The sequence below is a fragment of the Ranitomeya imitator genome, chromosome 1 (assembly GCF_032444005.1).
Source record: "Ranitomeya imitator isolate aRanImi1 chromosome 1, aRanImi1.pri, whole genome shotgun sequence".
Lineage (NCBI taxonomy): Eukaryota > Metazoa > Chordata > Amphibia > Anura > Dendrobatidae > Ranitomeya > Ranitomeya imitator.
Window position 1 is genome coordinate 827,407,095 of NC_091282.1, and position 19,583 is coordinate 827,426,677.

The window sequence follows — 19,583 nt, forward strand, 5'->3', positions numbered from 1 at the left end:
GTACTGTTTCCGTAACAAACATGAATGAATAAGTACAGCAAATAGATGCAAACTTAAGATTTAGAAGTGCTGCAAATTTCAGAAATCCATGTGCAAAATGCACCCCACATCCACAACACGTGAACATGGCCTTAATATAAATATATTATGAGGCCCCAAAATCCAGAGGGTTACAACATTTTCCCTGAGTAGCCATTTGGGCTCATGCACACTGACCAAGCCATGTACGCAGAGTTGGTGTGACGGTGTACATAGGCAATCATAACCATGTGTGCGAACGTACAATTTGCTGTCTCCCAGCAGAAATGCCGCCCGCGGGAGAATTCATATCCACCTCCATTCATATAGCATGTCATAGAGAATACATAGTATCATTTTTAGGACACCCCTGGCCCTCATAGCCAATTCAAGCATACATTATGGGGGTTCTGCTCAGAGCAAAAGTTTATCTGCAGTAATAGGGTTTGAAGAAGAGCTTAAAAGGGTTGTCTGGTCTTAAAATACTCTTGTGTTACTGCAGACTCGTGAATCCTCACATCGCACGCTGTGAGGATTCTCCGGTGCCGGCAGTCATGTGACCACAATTATGTGATATGCATACTCCCGGCCACATTCCGACTAGACTGTTTCTGGCTTTGCTCAATACACACGGCATAGACTGAGGCCGCTTCCACCTGGTCAGATTGTTGCCAGGAGTATGTATTTCACATACTTGCGGACACATGACCGCCGCTAGAGAATCCTCACAGTAGCCACGTAGAGTAACTGCAGACCTGTAATTTAATACCGAACAACACCCTTAAGAGATTTTCAAGCTATTATAAGGAGAGGGAAACTTCTGCCTTATCAGATACTGATAAGACTAAAGACGTATGGATTAGTTGATGTGTAATAACATTTAACATCATATTAAAGAACATTTAGACAGGAGGATTATTGGGGAACAAGCATCCATAAGAACTTTTGTTCCTGCAGCCCATCTAAACAATCAATCAGGCCTAAAAATCATTGCTCTCAGCAGCACACTGCTTCACGTAAACAGGGGATGTGCTGCCGATAATATGATATTTTATAAGGGCAGAATTATGATCTTATTATGTTTATAGAATATTTATTGGTCTAAACAGGCTAATTAACGGCCACCAATCAGCTTTCAAGATTGAGCCATTAACGATAAATCTGCTGGCACTAAATTGCGAATTACTAGGGCAGTTAATAGGGAGAAGAATACAGAAAAGCGCAAGGTACATGGTGCCTCTAGGACGTTGTACTATGAAGCAATGCTATGAGAGAATACTCTGATATATCATGGCACTTGATAGAACCTTGCACATATTACATATTAAATCAGAAGAAATATGGAGGAAGAGTAGGGCTGGAGCACAGTAGTGAAAATGAGCCATTACTCTCACTTTTGACCTGTGATATCATTAGGTCTCCCTAGAAGCTATAATGGTACCGTAAAAAACAATGTAGTTGAATACCATATACTGTCATGGCCGAAAGTGTTGGCACCCTTAAAAATCGTTCCAGAAAATAAAGTTTTTCTCTCAGAAAATCATTGCAATTACACATGTTTTGTTATACACGTGTTTATTTCCTTTGTGTGTATTGGAACAACACAAAAAAAACTGAAAAAAAAGCAAATTGGACATAATTTCACACAAAACCCCAAAAATGAGCAAGACAAAATTGTTGGCACCTTTCTAAAATTGTGGGTAAACAACTTTGTTTCAAGCATGTGACACTTGTTCAAACTCACCTGTGGCAAGTAACAGGTGTGTGCAATATGAAAATTCACCTGAAACCAGATAAAAAGGGAGCAGTTGACTCAATCTTAGCATTGGGTGTCTGTGTATGCCACACTAAGCATTGAGAACAGAAAGAGAACTGTCTGAGGACTTGAGAACCAAAATTGTTGAACAATGTCAACAATCCCAAGGTTACAAGACCCTCTCTAGAGATCTTGATGTTCCTCTGTCCATGGTGTGTAACAAAATCAAGATGTCTACAACCCATACTAATCTCCCTGGACAGCAGAGAAAAATTGATAAAAGGTTGCAATGCAGGATAGTCCTGGTGGTGCATAAGCAGCCCCAATCAAGAAACCAAAGAAATTTAAGCTGTCCTACAGGCTCAGGGGGCACCAGTGTCAGCGTGAACTATCCGTTTGCATTTGAATGAAATGAAATGTTAGGTCCAGACCCAGGATGACTTCACTGCTGACACATAGGCATAAAAAAGATAGACTGCAGTTTGCCAAAATGTACGTGAGTAAGCCAAAATCCTTCTGGGAAAGCTTCTAGTTGACAGATGAGACCAAGATAGAGCTTTTTGGTAAAGCACGTCATTCTGTTTACCGAAAATTGAATGAGGCCTACAAAGAAAAGAACACAGTACCTACAGTCAAATATGGTGGAGGTTCAAATATGTTTTGGAGTTGTTTTGCTGCCTCTTGCGTGGGTGCCTTAACTTTGTGTAAGTATAAATAAAAATTGGCGCGCACTCGGTTTGAATGGGGGAGCGAGGTGCTGGTGTAGTGGGCTGTACAAGCCCTACGTATATGGAGAAATATGGTACACCGCACACTCTATGCTTATATTTGCAAGGTGATAAGAAGTTTATTTTACAAGTGTGGTTTATAATACAAGGAAAGCGACCAAAGGTAATTATATAATTATAATTACCTTTGGTCGCTTTCCTTGTATTATAAACCACACTTGTAAAATAAACTTCTTATCACCTTGCAAATATAAGCATAGAGTGTGCGGTGTACCATATTTCTCCATTAACTTTGTGTAAGGCATCATAAATTCTGAAGATTACCAAAGGAATTTGGGTTGCATTGTCAGAAAGCTGGATTTGCGTCCTAGGTCATAGGTTTTCCAGCAGGACAGTGACCCCAATCATACTTCAAGAAGCATGAGAAATGGATGAAAAGAAAGCACTGGAGAGTTCTGAAGTGGCTAGCAATGAGTCCGGATCTAAAGCCTATTGAACACCTGTGGAGAGATCTTAAAATTGCAGTTGGGAGAAGGCGCCTTAAAATATGAGAGACCTGGAGTAGTTTAAAAAAGAAAAGTTGAGAGGTGTAAGAATCTTGTTGATGGTTATAAGAAGAGATTGATTGCAGTTATTTATTCCAAATGCAACCAAATATTATGTTGAGGGTGCTAACAATTTTGTCCGACCATTTTGGGGGTTTTGTGTGAAATCTGTCCAATTTGCCTTTTTTTTCTCTGTTTTTTTTTATATGGTTCCAATATACAAAAAGGAAATAAACATGTTTATAACAAAACATGTGCAATTTCAGTTATTCTCTGGGATAAATACTTCATTTTCTGCAACAATTTCAACGGTGCCAAGAGAAAATCTCATGATAATCTTTGTGTATACTGTATATGTAATGACCAGATACAAAAAAATGCATTTTTCAACGTCGAATACCTGATGTCAGACTAGGTTCCCACCAGTTATATTGGGATGGGTCTAAGATGTGTCACAGACAGAACCCTTAGAACAACACTATATGTAAGCGAGACTCTTCTCATGTTCCTAGTAGTGTATTCATTATACTTACTCTACACATGGAAGCTGGCCAAACCTCAGCAGTAGTTGAAGGCATTACAGCAGGTAGAAAAGGGCACATTATGTGGTCTAAACGGCTGTGAATTTCCATTGCTGGTGCCAGCTGCTGAGCAGCGCCTCACAGGAGAGGTAATGGGACGCCTAGCATCGTCCCTCTCCACCTCCTGCTACCTTTTCCCAAGTAAAGTTAAAGTCACCATATGGTGTTAAAGCAGCGTTCAGCGATTCTAATTCATGTACTTAGGATACACTACACAAGTACCCCTTAATAGCAGAGAAGGCTTGTCTGGGGAGTGCTCAGGAAGAAGCCTGCTCTGCTTTGAAAGGCTGCTGTAAAAAGCCGCACTGGTCTTGGTGACAGCATAATTATTTTTGCACTTTGTCCTTTTGTGAGTCCAGCACTAATGAGCCACTGACGGGAGAGGAAATATGAATCGTAGTGCAGAGTTTAGAGCATTTTCTCAGGGCACAGTTTCTCCTTGTATGTCGAAGTAAGTGCCATATGAGGAAAGACCTTAAAGGGACACTGTCACCTGAATTTGGAGGGAACAATCTTCAGCCATAGGGGCGGGGTTTTCGGGTGTTTGATTCACCCTTTCCTTACCCGCTGGCTGCATGCTGGCTGCAATATTGGATTGAAGTTCATTCCCTGTCCTCCGTAGAACACGCCTGCGCAAGGTAATCTTGCCTTGCGCAGGCGAGTACTACGGAGGACAGAGAATGAACTTCAATCCAATATTGCAGCCAGCATGCAGCCAGCGGGTAAGGAAAGGGTGAATCAAACACCCAAAAACCCCGCCTCCATGGCTGAAGATTGTTCCCTCCAAATTCAGGTGACAGTGTCCCTTTAAGCATGAATGATGTCTTGTGGCACAACCTCCCAACACGTGGCAACATAGGTATCAAGCACACACACATACCTGTGTCTATACATACATGGATACTGTATATATAAGACTTTACTAAGAACATTTCTCGCCCATTCATTAAATTTGTGTCAGGCTGCTGCAGTGCAGTACAGCGCAACCTCCACCAGGGGGAGCTTGAGAAGAAAGTGAGACTGCACACACAGGACAGCAGAATAGACGCCACCAAGTGGCGAGAGAGTGGTCCGGCAAGCCGAGTCAAAAGCACGAGATAGCACGACAGTATAATAGGATTAGACAGATGGATAGTCAGGACGTAGCCAGAGATCAGTAAACCAGAACAGGCAATATACGGTACAATAGGGACAAACAGTAACAAAGTAAATAGCCAAGCCAGGAGATCAGAACCGGAGAATCAAGCAGATAAACAGACAGAGAAATACTGGGAAAAGGGCAGACAGAGGGAGTTAACAGACACAGGACAAGTCAGGGTTCACAGCAGGGCAAATCAAGAGCTACCAGCAGGGTCAGGTTAACATGCCGAAGGCAGAACTATAGCTGACACTGCCAGCAAGATTCATGGGAGCTAAATAGCAAACCTGAACCCAGAATGAGGCAGAGCAAAGTTAACCCTTGACATGATCCGTCCACAAAAAGGGCAGACACTAATAAACCCTGTAATGAACATAACGCACCAACCCGTTTCCTCAAATAAAGGATGGGCCACACTCCAAATTAGATATAAACATATTGACCGTAGAGTTATTAAACTCAGTCACGAAGTGTTTTCAATACTAAAACCAAACCTTTATTCACATATAAACAATACAAAACATTAAAACAGTGCCTCAAAATCAGATCAAATACTATGTCAAGATAAGCGGCGGGAACTGCACGTATGTTACGTCTAATTGTTATATAGATTAAATAGTCACAGAAAGGACATTTCCTTGTGGTCAATACCACGGTCATAAAGTGACATTTGCAAAATTGCTAACACATCTATCCACGGTAAATGCTCAATTTCTCAAAGTGACAGTGCAAAAGAAATAATTACTCGTTAAACAACGGATGGTCCACACAGGGGAGGATATACTCAAGACCCAAGGCCAGTCCCTTCCACAAATAGTCAAACCCAAGGGGGGGCGCCAAATATTGCACATGATCCATATCCCATAATTGCATACTGCATTAATAAAGTCTAGGGCAAAAATTTCCACCATCCAAGAGACGTCTCTAAGCAAAGCCAATGATCATTACATCAGCCATACAGGTAATACCTCTGTCATGTCAACAACTTCATACGAAATAATGGGCAATCTGCCCGATACATATTACCTGAATAGACTCGCTGTTCCCCTGCCTCGTGGCATGCTATCCCTTGACTACCCTGACGCGCGTTTCGCATCTGCTTCCTCCTGGGGGCGTGTCTAAGGTCAGGCATCTCGAAGTTATTAACATCAGATCTTACCAATCAGGTTACTCGTATGGGGATATCCCAGGCGCGTCATCCCAGGACACACACCGCTTATCGGCCAATCAAATGCAGGGGGCTGTCCCCGATGCGTCACCTGGACCCGCCCTCCACCTATCCACCAATCAAATACAGGGGGCTGTCCCCGGAGCGTCACCCGGAGAAACCCTCCACTTATCCACCAATGAGATACAGGGGGCTGTTGTGAATTCTGTGGCTGAGTTCACTTCTGTGGTCACAAGTGGTATTGCAGTCTCTGGGCTTCCTCCCTCAGGTGTTTTGGTGAGCTCGTTGGCTGCCTTGCTATTTAGCTCCACCTGAGTCTGTCTTCCTTGCTCCTTGTCAATGTTCCAGTGTTGGATCTGAGCTACTGCATCTTTCCTTGGGCCTGCTGCTCTGCTAGATAAGTGCTTCTAGTTTGTTTTCTGTTTTTTCTGTCCAGCTTGCTATTAACTTTTGCTGGAAGCTCTGAGAAGCAAAGGGGTGCACCGCCGTGCTGTTAGTTCGGCACGGTGGGTCTTTTTGCCCCTTTGCGTGGTTTTCGTTTTAGGGTTTTTTGTAGACTGCATAGTTCTCTTTGCTATCCTCGCTCTGTCTAGAATATCGGGCCTCACTTTGCTGAATCTATTTCATTCCTACGTTTGTCTTTTCATCTTGCTAACAGTCATTATATGTAGGGGGCTGCCTATTCCTTTGGGGTATTTCTCTGAGGTAAGTCAGGCTTGTATTTCTATCTTCAGGCTAGTCAGCTCCTCAGGCAGTGCCGAGTTGCATAGGTAGTTGATAGGCGCAATCCACTGCTGCTTATAGTTGTGTGAGGATAGATCAGGTACTGCAGTCTACAGAGATTCCACGTCTCAGAGCTCGTCCTATTGTTTTTGGTTATTGCCAGATCTCTGTATGTGCGCTGATTACTGCACGCTGTGTTGCCTGATTGCCGGCCATAACAGTACAAGGAGCCCTCCAATGATTTCCAATAGAGGGAAAAAAGAAATCCTGACATCATTTTTTTTTCTTAGCTCTGTCTTCAGTCTTTTTTTTCCCCTAGACATTAGAGTGCTTCAGGACACAGCTGTGGACATGGATATTCAGGCTCTGTGCTCCTCAATGGATAATCTCGTTGTAAATGTACAAAAGATTCAAGATACTATTGATCAGAAATCGATGCTAGAACCAAGAATTCCGATTCCTGATTTGTTTTTTGGTGACAGAACTAAGTTCCTGAGCTTCAGAAATAATTGTAAGCTATTTTTGGCCTTGAAACCTCATTCTTCTGGTAATCCTATTCAACAGGTTTTGATTATTATTTCTTTTTTGCGCGGCGACCCACAGGACTGGGCGTTTTCTCTTGCACCAGGAGATTCTGCATTGAGTAATGTTGATGCATTTTTCCAGGCGCTGGGATTGCTTTACGATGAGCCTAATTCAGTGGATCAAGCTGAGAAAAATCTGCTGGCTTTATGCCAGGGTCAGGATGATGTAGAAGTATATTGTCAGAAATTTAGGAAATCGTCAGTACTCACTCTGTGGAATGAATCTGCACTAGCGGCTTTGTTCAGAAAGGGTCTCTCTGAAGCTCTTAAGGATGTAATGGTGGGATTTCCTATGCCTGCTGGTTTGAATGAGTCTATGTCCTTGGCCATTCAGATCGGTCGTCGCTTGCGCGAGCGTAAATCTGTGCACCATCTGGCGGTATTGTCTGAGAGTAAGCCTGAGCCTATGCAGTGCGACAGGACTATGACTAAAGTAGAACGGCACGAACACAGACGTCTGAACAGACTGTGTTTCTATTGTGGTGATTCTACTCATGCTATTTCTAATTGTCCTAAACGCACTAGGCGGTTCGATAGCTCTGCCGTTATTGGTACTGTACAGTCCAAATTCCTTTTGTCCATTACCTTAATGTGCTCTTTGTCATCATATTCTGTCATGGCGTTTGTGGATTCAGGCGCTGCCCTGAATCTGATGGATTTGGATTATGCTAAACGTTGTGGATTTTTCTTGGAGCCTTTGCGGTGTCCTATTCCGTTGAGAGGAATTGATGCTACACCTTTGGCCAAGAATAAGCCTCAGTACTGGGCCCAGCTGACCATGTGCATGGCTCCTGCACATCAGGAAGTTATTCGCTTTTTGGTACTGCATAATTTGCATGATGTGGTCGTGTTGGGGTTGCCATGGCTACAAACCCATAATCCAGTATTGGATTGGAACTCTATGTCGGTAACCAGCTGGGGTTGTCAGGGAGTACATGGTGATGTTCCATTTTTGTCTATTTCGTCATCCATTCCTTCTGACATCCCAGAGTTCTTGTCGGACTTTCAGGATGTATTTGAAGAGTCCAAGTCTGATGCCCTACCTCCGCATAGGAATTGTGATTGTGCTATCGATTTGATTCCTGGTAGTAAATTCCCTAAGGGTCGTTTATTTAATTTGTCCGTACCTGAACACACCGCTATGCGCAGTTATGTGAAGGAGTCCCTGGAGAAGGGACATATTCGCCCATCGTCGTCACCATTGGGAGCAGGGTTCTTTTTTGTAGCCAAGAAGGATGGTTCGCTAAGACCGTGTATTGATTACCGCCTTCTTAATAAGATCACTGTTAAGTTTCAGTATCCCTTGCCATTGATTTCTGACTTGTTTGCTCGGATTAAGGGGGCTAGTTGGTTTACTAAGATTGATCTTCGTGGTGCGTATAATCTGGTGAGAATCAGGCAGGGAGATGAATGGAAAACGGCATTTAATACGCCCGAGGGTCATTTTGAGTATCTGGTGATGCCGTTCGGACTTGCCAATGCTCCATCTGTTTTTCAGTCTTTTATGCATGACATTTTCCGTGAGTATCTGGATAAATTCTTGATTGTTTACTTGGATGACATTTTGATCTTCTCAGATGATTGGGAGTCTCATGTGAAGCAAGTCAGAATGGTTTTCCAGGTACTGCGTGCTAATTCCTTGTTCGTGAAGGGATCAAAGTGTCTCTTCGGTGTGCAGAAAGTTTCATTTTTGGGGTTCATCTTTTCCCCTTCTACTATCGAGATGGATCCGGTTAAGGTTCAGGCCATCCAGGATTGGACTCAGCCGACATCTCTAAAAGGTCTGCAGAAATTCCTGGGCTTTGCTAATTTTTATCGTCGCTTCATCTGTAATTTTTCTAGCATTGCCAGACCATTGACCGATTTGACCAAGAAGGGTGCTGATTTGGTTAATTGGTCTTCTGCTGCCGTGGAAGCTTTTCAGGAGTTGAAGCGTCGTTTTTGCTGTGCCCCTGTGTTGTGTCAACCTGATGTTTCTCTTCCGTTCCAGGTCGAGGTTGATGCTTCTGAGATTGGTGCAGGGGCGGTTTTGTCACAGAGAGGTTCTGGTTGCTCAGTGTTCAAACCATGTGCTTTCTTTTCCAGGAAATTTTCTGCTGCTGAGCGTAATTATGATGTGGGCAACCGAGAGTTGCTGGCCATGAAGTGGGCATTCGAGGAGTGGCGTCATTGGCTTGAGGGTGCTAAGCATCGTGTGGTGGTTTTGACTGATCATAAGAACCTTACTTATCTTGAGTCTGCCAAGCGTTTGAATCCTAGACAGGCCCGTTGGTCGTTATTTTTTGCTCGTTTTGATTTTGTGATTTCATACCTTCCGGGCTCTAAAAATGTGAAGGCGGATGCTCTGTCTAGGAGTTTTGTGCCCGACTCTCCGGGGTTATCTGAGCCGGCGAGTATCCTCAAGGAAGGAGTCATTGTGTCTGCCATCTCCCCTGATTTGCGGAGAGTGTTGCAGAAATTTCAGGCTAATAAACCTGATCGTTGTCCGGCCGAGAAACTGTTCGTCCCTGATAGGTGGACTAGTAAAGTTATCTCTGAACTTCATTGTTCGGTGCTGGCCGGTCATCCAGGAATCTTTGGTACCAGGGAGTTGGTTGCTAGATCCTTCTGGTGGCCATCTCTGTCACGGGATGTGCGTGCTTTTGTGCAGTCCTGTGGAATTTGTGCTAGGGCTAAGCCCTGCTGTTCACGTGCCAGTGGGTTGCTTTTGCCCTTGCCGGTCCCGAAGAGGCCTTGGACACATATTTCGATGGATTTCATTTCTGACCTTCCCGTTTCTCAAAAAATGTCGGTCATTTGGGTGGTCTGTGATCGCTTTTCTAAAATGGTCCATCTGGTGCCCTTGGTTAAATTGCCTTCCTCCTCTGATTTGGTGCCTTTGTTCTTCCAGCATGTGGTTCGTTTACATGGCATTCCTGAGAATATTGTTTCTGACAGAGGTTCCCAGTTTGTCTTGAGGTTCTGGCGAGCCTTTTGTGGTAGGATGGGCATTGACCTATCTTTTTCCTCGGCCTTCCATCCTCAGACTAATGGCCAGACCGAACGAACCAATCAGACCTTGGAAACATATCTGAGATGTTTTGTTTCCGCTGACCAGGATGATTGGGTGTCATTTTTGCCGTTGGCTGAGTTCGCCCTTAATAATCGGGCCAGCTCGGCTACCTTGGTCTCTCCATTTTTCTGCAATTCTGGGTTCCATCCTCGTTTCTCTTCAGGACAGGTTGAGTCTTCGGACTGTCCTGGTGTGGATTATGTGGTGGACAGGTTGCAGCAGATCTGGACTCAGGTAGTGGACAATTTGACCTTGTCCCAGGAGAAGGCTCAGCTTTTCGCTAATCGCAGACGCCGTGTGGGACCCCGACTTCGTGTTGGGGATCTGGTTTGGTTATCTTCTCGTCATATTCCTATGAAGGTTTCCTCTCCTAAATTTAAACCTCGTTTTATTGGTCCGTATAGGATTTCTGAGATTCTCAATCCGGTGTCTTTTCGTCTGACCCTCCCAGACTCCTTTTCCATACATAATGTATTCCATAGGTCGTTGTTGAGGAGATACGTGGCACCTATGGTTCCATCTGTGGAGCCTCCTGCCCCTGTTTTGGTGGAGGGGGAATTGGAGTATATTGTGGAGAAGATTTTGGATTCTCGTGTCTCTAGACGGAAACTCCAGTATCTGGTCAAATGGAAGGGTTATGCTCAGGAAGATAATTCCTGGGTTTTTGCCTCTGATGTCCATGCCCCAGATCTTGTTCGTGCCTTTCATGTGGCTCATCCTGGTCGGCCTGGGGGTTCTGGTGAGGGTTCGGTGACCCCTCCTCAAGGGGGGGGTACTGTTGTGAATTCTGTGGCTGAGTTCACTTCTGTGGTCACAAGTGGTATTGCAGTCTCTGGGCTTCCTCCCTCAGGTGTTTTGGTGAGCTCGTTGGCTGCCTTGCTATTTAGCTCCACCTGAGTCTGTCTTCCTTGCTCCTTGTCAATGTTCCAGTGTTGGATCTGAGCTACTGCATCTTTCCTTGGGCCTGCTGCTCTGCTAGATAAGTGCTTCTAGTTTGTTTTCTGTTTTTTCTGTCCAGCTTGCTATTAACTTTTGCTGGAAGCTCTGAGAAGCAAAGGGGTGCACCGCCGTGCTGTTAGTTCGGCACGGTGGGTCTTTTTGCCCCTTTGCGTGGTTTTCGTTTTAGGGTTTTTTGTAGACTGCATAGTTCTCTTTGCTATCCTCGCTCTGTCTAGAATATCGGGCCTCACTTTGCTGAATCTATTTCATTCCTACGTTTGTCTTTTCATCTTGCTAACAGTCATTATATGTAGGGGGCTGCCTATTCCTTTGGGGTATTTCTCTGAGGTAAGTCAGGCTTGTATTTCTATCTTCAGGCTAGTCAGCTCCTCAGGCAGTGCCGAGTTGCATAGGTAGTTGATAGGCGCAATCCACTGCTGCTTATAGTTGTGTGAGGATAGATCAGGTACTGCAGTCTACAGAGATTCCACGTCTCAGAGCTCGTCCTATTGTTTTTGGTTATTGCCAGATCTCTGTATGTGCGCTGATAACTGCACGCTGTGTTGCCTGATTGCCGGCCATAACAGGGGGCTGTCCCTGGCGCGTCACCAGGAGACACCCTCCATCCATCCACCAGTCGAATACAGGGGGATGTCCCCGGCGAGTCACCTGGAGACACCCTCCACCCGGCCACCACTAGGACACGGGGGGCTGTCCCTGGTCCGTCTCCCGGTGGCCGCCCCTATTAACCAGCACTCACCGTGCACCATACCTGGCTCCTGGCCACACATGGTGGAAACACTTTCTAGGTGGAGAAGCTTAACCATCATCGGGGAAACACACACCCTCACAAAAAGGATAGATAAACCCCACTATAATTACAAAAGGTGGAGATGCCAGGTTACACATCCCCGGCGCCGCCTCCCCAAGTTCATGCCTCGATCATCACAGGGGGAAACACCCCGGGACACAAACTCAACTAGGATTGTCCAGTGCACAAATAATGGAGTCACAACTGACTCCTTTCCGGAGAACGGATGGAATAAACAACCATTCAATCCCGGCACCATCTCCGCACTAGATAAACTGAAAAAACACCCCTAACACAATCTCTGAAGGCTTTTCTTACATATTACATTACACCCAAAGATGGAGATAACACGACCCAAAGGGAATATAAATACAATGCAAGCCCCTATTAGAGGCAATATGTATAGAAGCCACACCTAGACCCCGATCACACAAAGGATTAGCGAGGAGCATGGAATGGATCATGACAATTTGGTTGCCACTTGCAGAAACTACAAGGCCCTTGTTAGGTGTCGAGTTTCCGCTTCTGCACAGGGGGAATCTCGAACCACCTCTGCTGCAGTCTCCCGTTCTTCTCCAGCTACAGTGGAGCCTGCTCAGCGGAGGCATCGGTCCCAGTGTCTGGCTCAGACAGATACTGCGTGTTTGGTTACTGCTGGCTTTCCAGGTTCAGCCATTATAACCAGTACTGATCAGCGGCGAGCAGGCGCTCCTGGGACTAAGTCCTGCTTTTCTCCTTCGGAGCATGCTCAAAGGAAGACCTCTCATTGGAGGTCGGGGGTCACTCGCTCAGGTCCTGTAGTGAACCTATTGGTTCACTAGGAAGGTCCTGGAGAGCTACAGGTATAAAAGATGCACTAGTATATCCCTATTATCGTGTGTGTGGTTGTATGCCTGTTCTGGAGATTGCTCCTTAATCATTCCCATTCTTTGTGATGTTGAATGCTCGCGAATGTTGGAGTTAACTAGCGCCTGACAGGGCTAATTTATACACAAGATCACGATTTGTACTGCGTCAAACCAGCAGTGACCGCCAGTGCGGCACTGTACGCACTCTGTGCAGCTATCTTCTATTTCTCCTGACTACCGGTCAGTGTAGGGTGGGAACTCCCGCTTGATCTCTGCATCTGACTCAGGGTGTCCTCAGGCGCGGGCTCAAAAGCCACCGAGGGTCAGAGCGCAATCAATCTCCAGCATAGTGGGGGTGAATTGCAGGGATCCCACTAGTATTCATTTGCTGCACCCTGTGACTGCTAACAGGGCACAGCGTTTCCTTGACTCCCCGCAACTCTGTGAAGCAACAGAGTTCACTACATACCGAGTGATGGAACCCGTGTCTTTTCTGGTATAGTACCACCAAATAGTGCCGCCATTATCTAGCAGCAGTTTCCACTCCTGCACGGTGGACCCCGGGCTGCCAACGCACCTTTTACTAACGTTATATTTACTCGGTGCGTTCCGCCAGCCCTAACAGCCCTGATGCTGACAACAGACCTCAGGGATTTGGTCCAAATGTTATCTTTTTAAAATGTTTTTATTAATGGAGGTGGGACTACCTGTCACTCTGTAAAATTTCGAACATGTATTTAAAAATCAATCAATATCAACATTAGCGACTACTTAATTTAAAGACAAGGTGCAAAACTTTGCAAAGGCAAACTAACAGTGGTATTTATTACATTATTATTATTATTATTATTTATTACAGGCCTAGCAGTAGAAAGCAATGACAAAAATCAACAGATTCATTCCTTGTTGGAGCTGCAATGCAATGGAAATGTTAGATGTACAAGTATCAAAATCCACCGATTTTTATAAAACATTGTTATACATTCTTCCTAACAGAATTTAAGCTCTACAATAATTCATAGCAAATCTAAAACATAGGCCCCACTTAAATGGGTTGTCCGGTCAAAATCGATAAGTCTACAGTCACTCTGCCTAACTGCAGACTTATGAATCCACCCAGGGTACGCACTGTGCGCTACAGGGATTCACCAGTTTCAGACCCGGGAACAGATGGCATGTATGAGTTATACATGCTCCCCGCCAGTGGGTGCACCCTCGTTCTCCATACCCTTGTATAGAGCAAGGCAGCGCCAACTAGATGGAATCACCCACTGGCCATCTGCATCACTATTCGGGGCGCGGCCTTGGCTTATTACAGATGTAGTGAGTGAGGCAGCATCCAATGGTTAAGGGTCTGAAACTGGCGAATCCCTGAATTCATAAGTCTGCAGCCACACAGAGTGTGAAAAGGTTATGGCTCTTGGAAAGAAAAGGTAGGAAAAAATATTAAAATTTAAAAATGCAAAATCACTTGGTCAAGAAGGGGTAAAAAAAAAGTGCATTATGACTGGATCACCTATGTTTATGAGCACAGGTAGGAAAAAAAAAGAAACAATATTCTGTATACACATATATGTAAATGTACCTTGTGGTCGTGTGGGGTCCATGGAATTTGGCAATAGGGGCTGTGAACCTGGGACTCCTACAGGGGGCTATAAACCAGAAAATCATACATTTCAATTTATTTTTCATAAACTTCCAATGTAAACATCTTAATTCTAAAAAGCAATAAGTACAGAGTCCTTTTCCTCAAAGTTTCCTTATATTATGCCTGGGACGGACTGTTTTTGTATACCACCTTTATTGTCAGGTTCCTTTGTCTCAGCAAACACCATAGAAAATAGATAATAAACATCAAAGTTCTAACACATGCTGAAACTGGGATGAATGATACATGGGGTACAAATTGGAGAAACCAGAACGGCCTGCTCTAGCTTATTTAGCAAACTTTCCGTTAGTTGGATAAATAGGCCACCATTCTCAGGCCAAAATAATGTTGCTTTAGCCTCCATATGTCTTGTATAAATTAGAGTTAGCATTATTTTACTGTATGGAGTAGCATAACACACTGCACAATTCCATACAAAGATATCTAGAAACAAGAATATAACCCCATAGTATACTTTTTTTTAAACATGGGAATTTATGAGTGTAATTTAGTAACTCTAGTTGTAATACCAAAACCAATAAGTGTGATATGAAAAAAGCCTAAAACATTTTATCTGAAATGAACAAACCTGATTTGGCATTCTTAGGGAAGGTCGAGGGCCACCAGGATACCGAGGTGACATAAATGGCTGCAAAACAAAAGGAAATAATGTTAATTGGGATATGTAGATTTAAAGCTTAACCTATATAATATACAGCTGGTGAACTAAATATTGAACACATCACCTATTTTCTAAGTAAATATATTTCTAAAGGTGTTATTAACATAAAACTCTCACTATATGTCTGTAATAACCCATTCAATCCACACAGGCAAAGAAATGAAATCATAGATATCCACAAAATAAGTTATGTATAACAATGAGAAATGATACAGGGAAAAGTATTGAACACGCTTACTGAAATATAATGAATACTTCATACAAAAGCCTTTATAGGTGATTACAGCTTCAAGGCGCCTCCTGTATTGAGAAACTAGTCACATGCATTGCTCAAGTGTGATTTTGATTTTGTTCCACACAAACACTCTTCAAATACTAAAGTTTCTGTGGGCTCCTTCTATGAACGTCCATAAATATTCTATTGGATTCAGGTCAGGTGATTAGTTGGGTCATTCTAGCAGCTCTATTTTCTTTCTCTGAAACCATTTGAGAGTTTCCTTGCCTGTGTTTGGGATTATTGTCTTGCTGAGATGTCCACTTTCCTTTCATCGTCATCATCCTGGTTGACAACTCTTGGACAACTCTTCTGAAAATTCTTTTCGATTCTCTGTCTGAAATCTTGCAAGGAGCATCTGGTCATGGATGGTTTACGGTGAAAATTATGTTCTTTCCACTTTCTGATTATGACCCAACAGAGCTCACTGGAACCTTCAGTACTCTAGAAATATTTTCTGCAACCAATGCCATCATTACATTTTGCAATAGTAAGGTTGCAAAGGTCTTGAGGCAGCTCATTGGTTTTACCCATCATCAGATTTTTCTTCTGTGGCACCTTGGTTATGAGACACCTGGTGTCATGACTTTCCATGACATTTTGCACCTCTCTTGCTTCATGTGTTCAATACGTTTTCCCTATTTCATTTCTCATTATTACACATAAATTAATTTATGGACATATATGGTTTGATTTCTTTGCCTGAATGGATTGGATGAGTTGTTACAAACATCTGGTAAGAATTTCATGTTAATAGCACGTTCAAAAATATGTTTATTTAGAAAATTGGTGACGTGTTCAATATATATTTCACCCACTGTATATGGACAGTGCTATAGGAAATTTCATTTGTGTAAAAAAAAAAAAAGGTTTTTCATGCCTTCCATCATAAGAGGAATGTGCTAGCTGAAAAGAGACGTAGCCTAATGTGTACAAATTTCTGACAAAAGAAAGCCAACTAATAAGTGAGGTAAATATAGACTATACAGTACAAAAATGCTGTAAATTTATCAAAAAGCATAAACTACTTTAATAAATTACGGTACATACTATTGATAAATATGCACCTAACAGTGAAAATGACTAAGTCTGGATGTAATCATAATTTGGAGGAGTTACCAACTAGATGTGTGCCCATCATTATTGATAATTTTTGACCACCGGCCATAAAACAGTAAACATTATAAAATATTATTGTATGTCTGGCTAAAGGACAGTTGCCTTTCAGAATTTGAACAATTTGATACTGCCCTGCCAAGCTTATTGGAAATAATGTGCTTCCACCAGGCAAAAATAAAACTTGCAACTTTGTCCCTTTCAGTATTAAAGTAATTGAGATGAACTCAGTTGGGAAAGATGTGTAATTAAAAATATGCTCATATCTACCATGAAGATGGAGGGATGAGATTGATTGCTTTGTGACCAGAGCTAGATAAAGTCATTATGTTTCAGTTATTGCTGTTGAGAACATCATTCTTTGGGCATGCCCACCCATAATTGCCTAAGTTATTATAAATAGCCCTCACTTCCAGAAGCTAAACGCCTTGGAATGAAAAAGTTTGACATTGCTTGCCATTACCTGACTATGTGGACCTATCATTGGGTTATTGGGGTTGTGCGGAGGTGGTTGTGCATGAGGTGATGGCTGAGAACCTGGAGGACCCTATAAAACACAAACAAATATGTTTATGATCATTACATGTTTAGAATAATATAGGACACACAAACAGAGAAAAAAAATGCAATACTTAGTCAGTATATCATGTTCATAAAGAGATCGCAGCTATATACCCGGTAAAGAAGTTCTCTACTGTAATGCAAAGCTACCATAAAAAAACTGCGCTGCCAAGTTTTAATAATGAAAATTCTATTATAGAGTGTTTCCCACTAAATATATTTACCGTCTATCCACTAATATGTGTTAAATCACTGTGGGTCTGATTACTGACACCTTCATTGATATTGAGTGATCATGCATGTGCACTACCTTTTATTCACCCCAGTTCTCAGGATCGGTGGGATTCCCGATTGTTGGGCCCACAGCGATCATACATTTATACCTATGCTATCAATAGGTGATAAATGTATTCAGAGAACACCCCTTTAAGAAAACAGTACAACATAGATTGTGATAGGACATTGTCAGAGGCAACTAACACCTCTTCACATTGAATGATTTGGTGTTGCTGTGCAGAAATCAACCTTTCTTGGTTGGGTCCTGTCCTAACACTGCTTGTTTGGGGTGCAGTACTTCCAAATGTGGGCTTTCTGATAATTTGCAATCTTGTAGTCTTCCACTTTACGAAGGTCAGGTTCAGACAAGCATATGAAAAATTGTCCTTTTTTCATCCATACACCACTCGCGTGTCCAGATGTCCATTTTTTCCATCCATATGGCATTTGTTTTAATACATAAGCAATAACGTACAATCCGATTGTAACACGGATACGTATAATACACTCATCACACCTGCATTTACTTCTGGCTTCATGAGGAAAAGAAAAAAACCATTACATAAGTTATAAAATTCTGAGCCCCCAATATTTGGGACGTTAATGTGAGCGAGAAACAGCTTGTAGCTTTCTTGAGCAAGTGTATTAATGGCTACATGCACAATCTGACATTTCGCTTCTCTACGAGAACACATTGTAGATACCACTTCTCGCCATGTCTCGTCAGGTTACTCGAAAACTATGACATAGAATGGTAAGGTCTGAAGTATTAGAAATCAAGCTGTTTCTCATTGCAGGATGAAGATCAGCTCTGGACGAAAAACTGCTCCTCCAACAAGCGACATACTGTGCAGAACAGCAGGAACTTCTGGAGCGCTCATAAAAGTTGCCTCTTCTTGGGAAAAGTCACCCTTTAACATCTGAGGAGTCTTGTTTAGCGATATCCTGACCTCATGTTGTTCATGCCAGGTGCTTGATCATTCCCATATAAATCAATCACATAACTTAAAATGTCTAGAAGCAGTGAAAAGCGCTAGTGCAAGGAGTTGTCATAAGCCTGGGTTTGGCTGAGGATGTGAATTAATGATTCTTCTCTAGCATTGGAAGTCTAAGGTGTCACCTCAGACTCTACGCTCAGCAAGGCATACTTATTAATGGAAGCCATATGCTTTGCACATTGCTTACGCATCTGATTGTGACACCAAATAGCGTCACCATAACTGTACTGGCCAGTGAGCAGCTGGAAGGTGGCCATCTAACCCCACCACAAACACCTTTCCTGTCTCCATCCTCACATCCTTCCACTCACAGAGAAACTCCCGCACATTCCAGCCCATTGTTCACTCGTGTGTGGAACAGGGAAATGCAGTTGGATTGTTTTTCAGTGTCATGAAAATATACGGAGCGATATAATAAGGCGCTGTACGCGGCCGGAAAGGGAACACATTGCTGATACAGAGAATAGCATAGTGTATTAGTTTGTCCTAACCTTTGCCTACCATGGGTGATTGACAGGGCACTGTGTTGTTCTGCAGTTTTGTAAAATGGTAGCTTATTTTAGGTTATACCCTGTGACTACAAGGTGAGGGATATGAGAAACCATTGCCTTTTATGCACAAATATAATGGTAAATTAATTAATTAATGAATTAATTAAAGGGAGTTTGTCAACCCATAACTGGATTTAAACTACATATACAATTAAATAGCGGATTTAGCCTCTATAAAATGAAACAATGTAGTATAGTTTTTACTTGCTTGGTTTTTCAGCAAAGGCGTTATATTTCTTATGCGAAGGAAGAAGCCTTGGTGCACCCTTGGCATGGCCACCATTCCGCAGCTCAATTATCATACCACACACCTCCTATGTTGATTGACAGCATTCATCCAGGTCGAGAACTGCCTGAAATGAAAATTTGGCGCTGTGCGTGCGCACTGACACTGCAGGATCTCAGCATGCATACGCACATAATGTCAGTGTGTGCACACTCCCATCCCTCTCTCCTGTTTGCAGCACCTGCTCGCTGCATATCTTTGTTTCATTGGAGCGAGCAGCAGTTACGGACAGGAGAGCGGTATGAGAGCGCTGCCTGCAACTCCTGCAGTGTCAGTGTGCATGCACAGATTCAGGGACTC

General features: G+C 43.1%; 1 protein-coding gene across 1 annotated transcript in view; it reads right to left on the reverse strand.

Moving 5' to 3' along the window:
• The window catches only part of SSBP4 (single stranded DNA binding protein 4), a 586,978-nt gene that overhangs the window by 22,400 nt on the left and 544,995 nt on the right, over positions 1-19,583 (reverse strand). The window contains exons 6-8 of the mRNA XM_069740596.1: positions 17,075-17,158; positions 15,129-15,188; positions 14,477-14,543 (exon numbers count right to left, since the gene is read on the reverse strand). Coding sequence (XP_069596697.1) covers positions 14,477-14,543; positions 15,129-15,188; positions 17,075-17,158 — 211 coding nt within the window. The remainder of the gene's footprint in view (positions 1-14,476; positions 14,544-15,128; positions 15,189-17,074; positions 17,159-19,583) is intronic.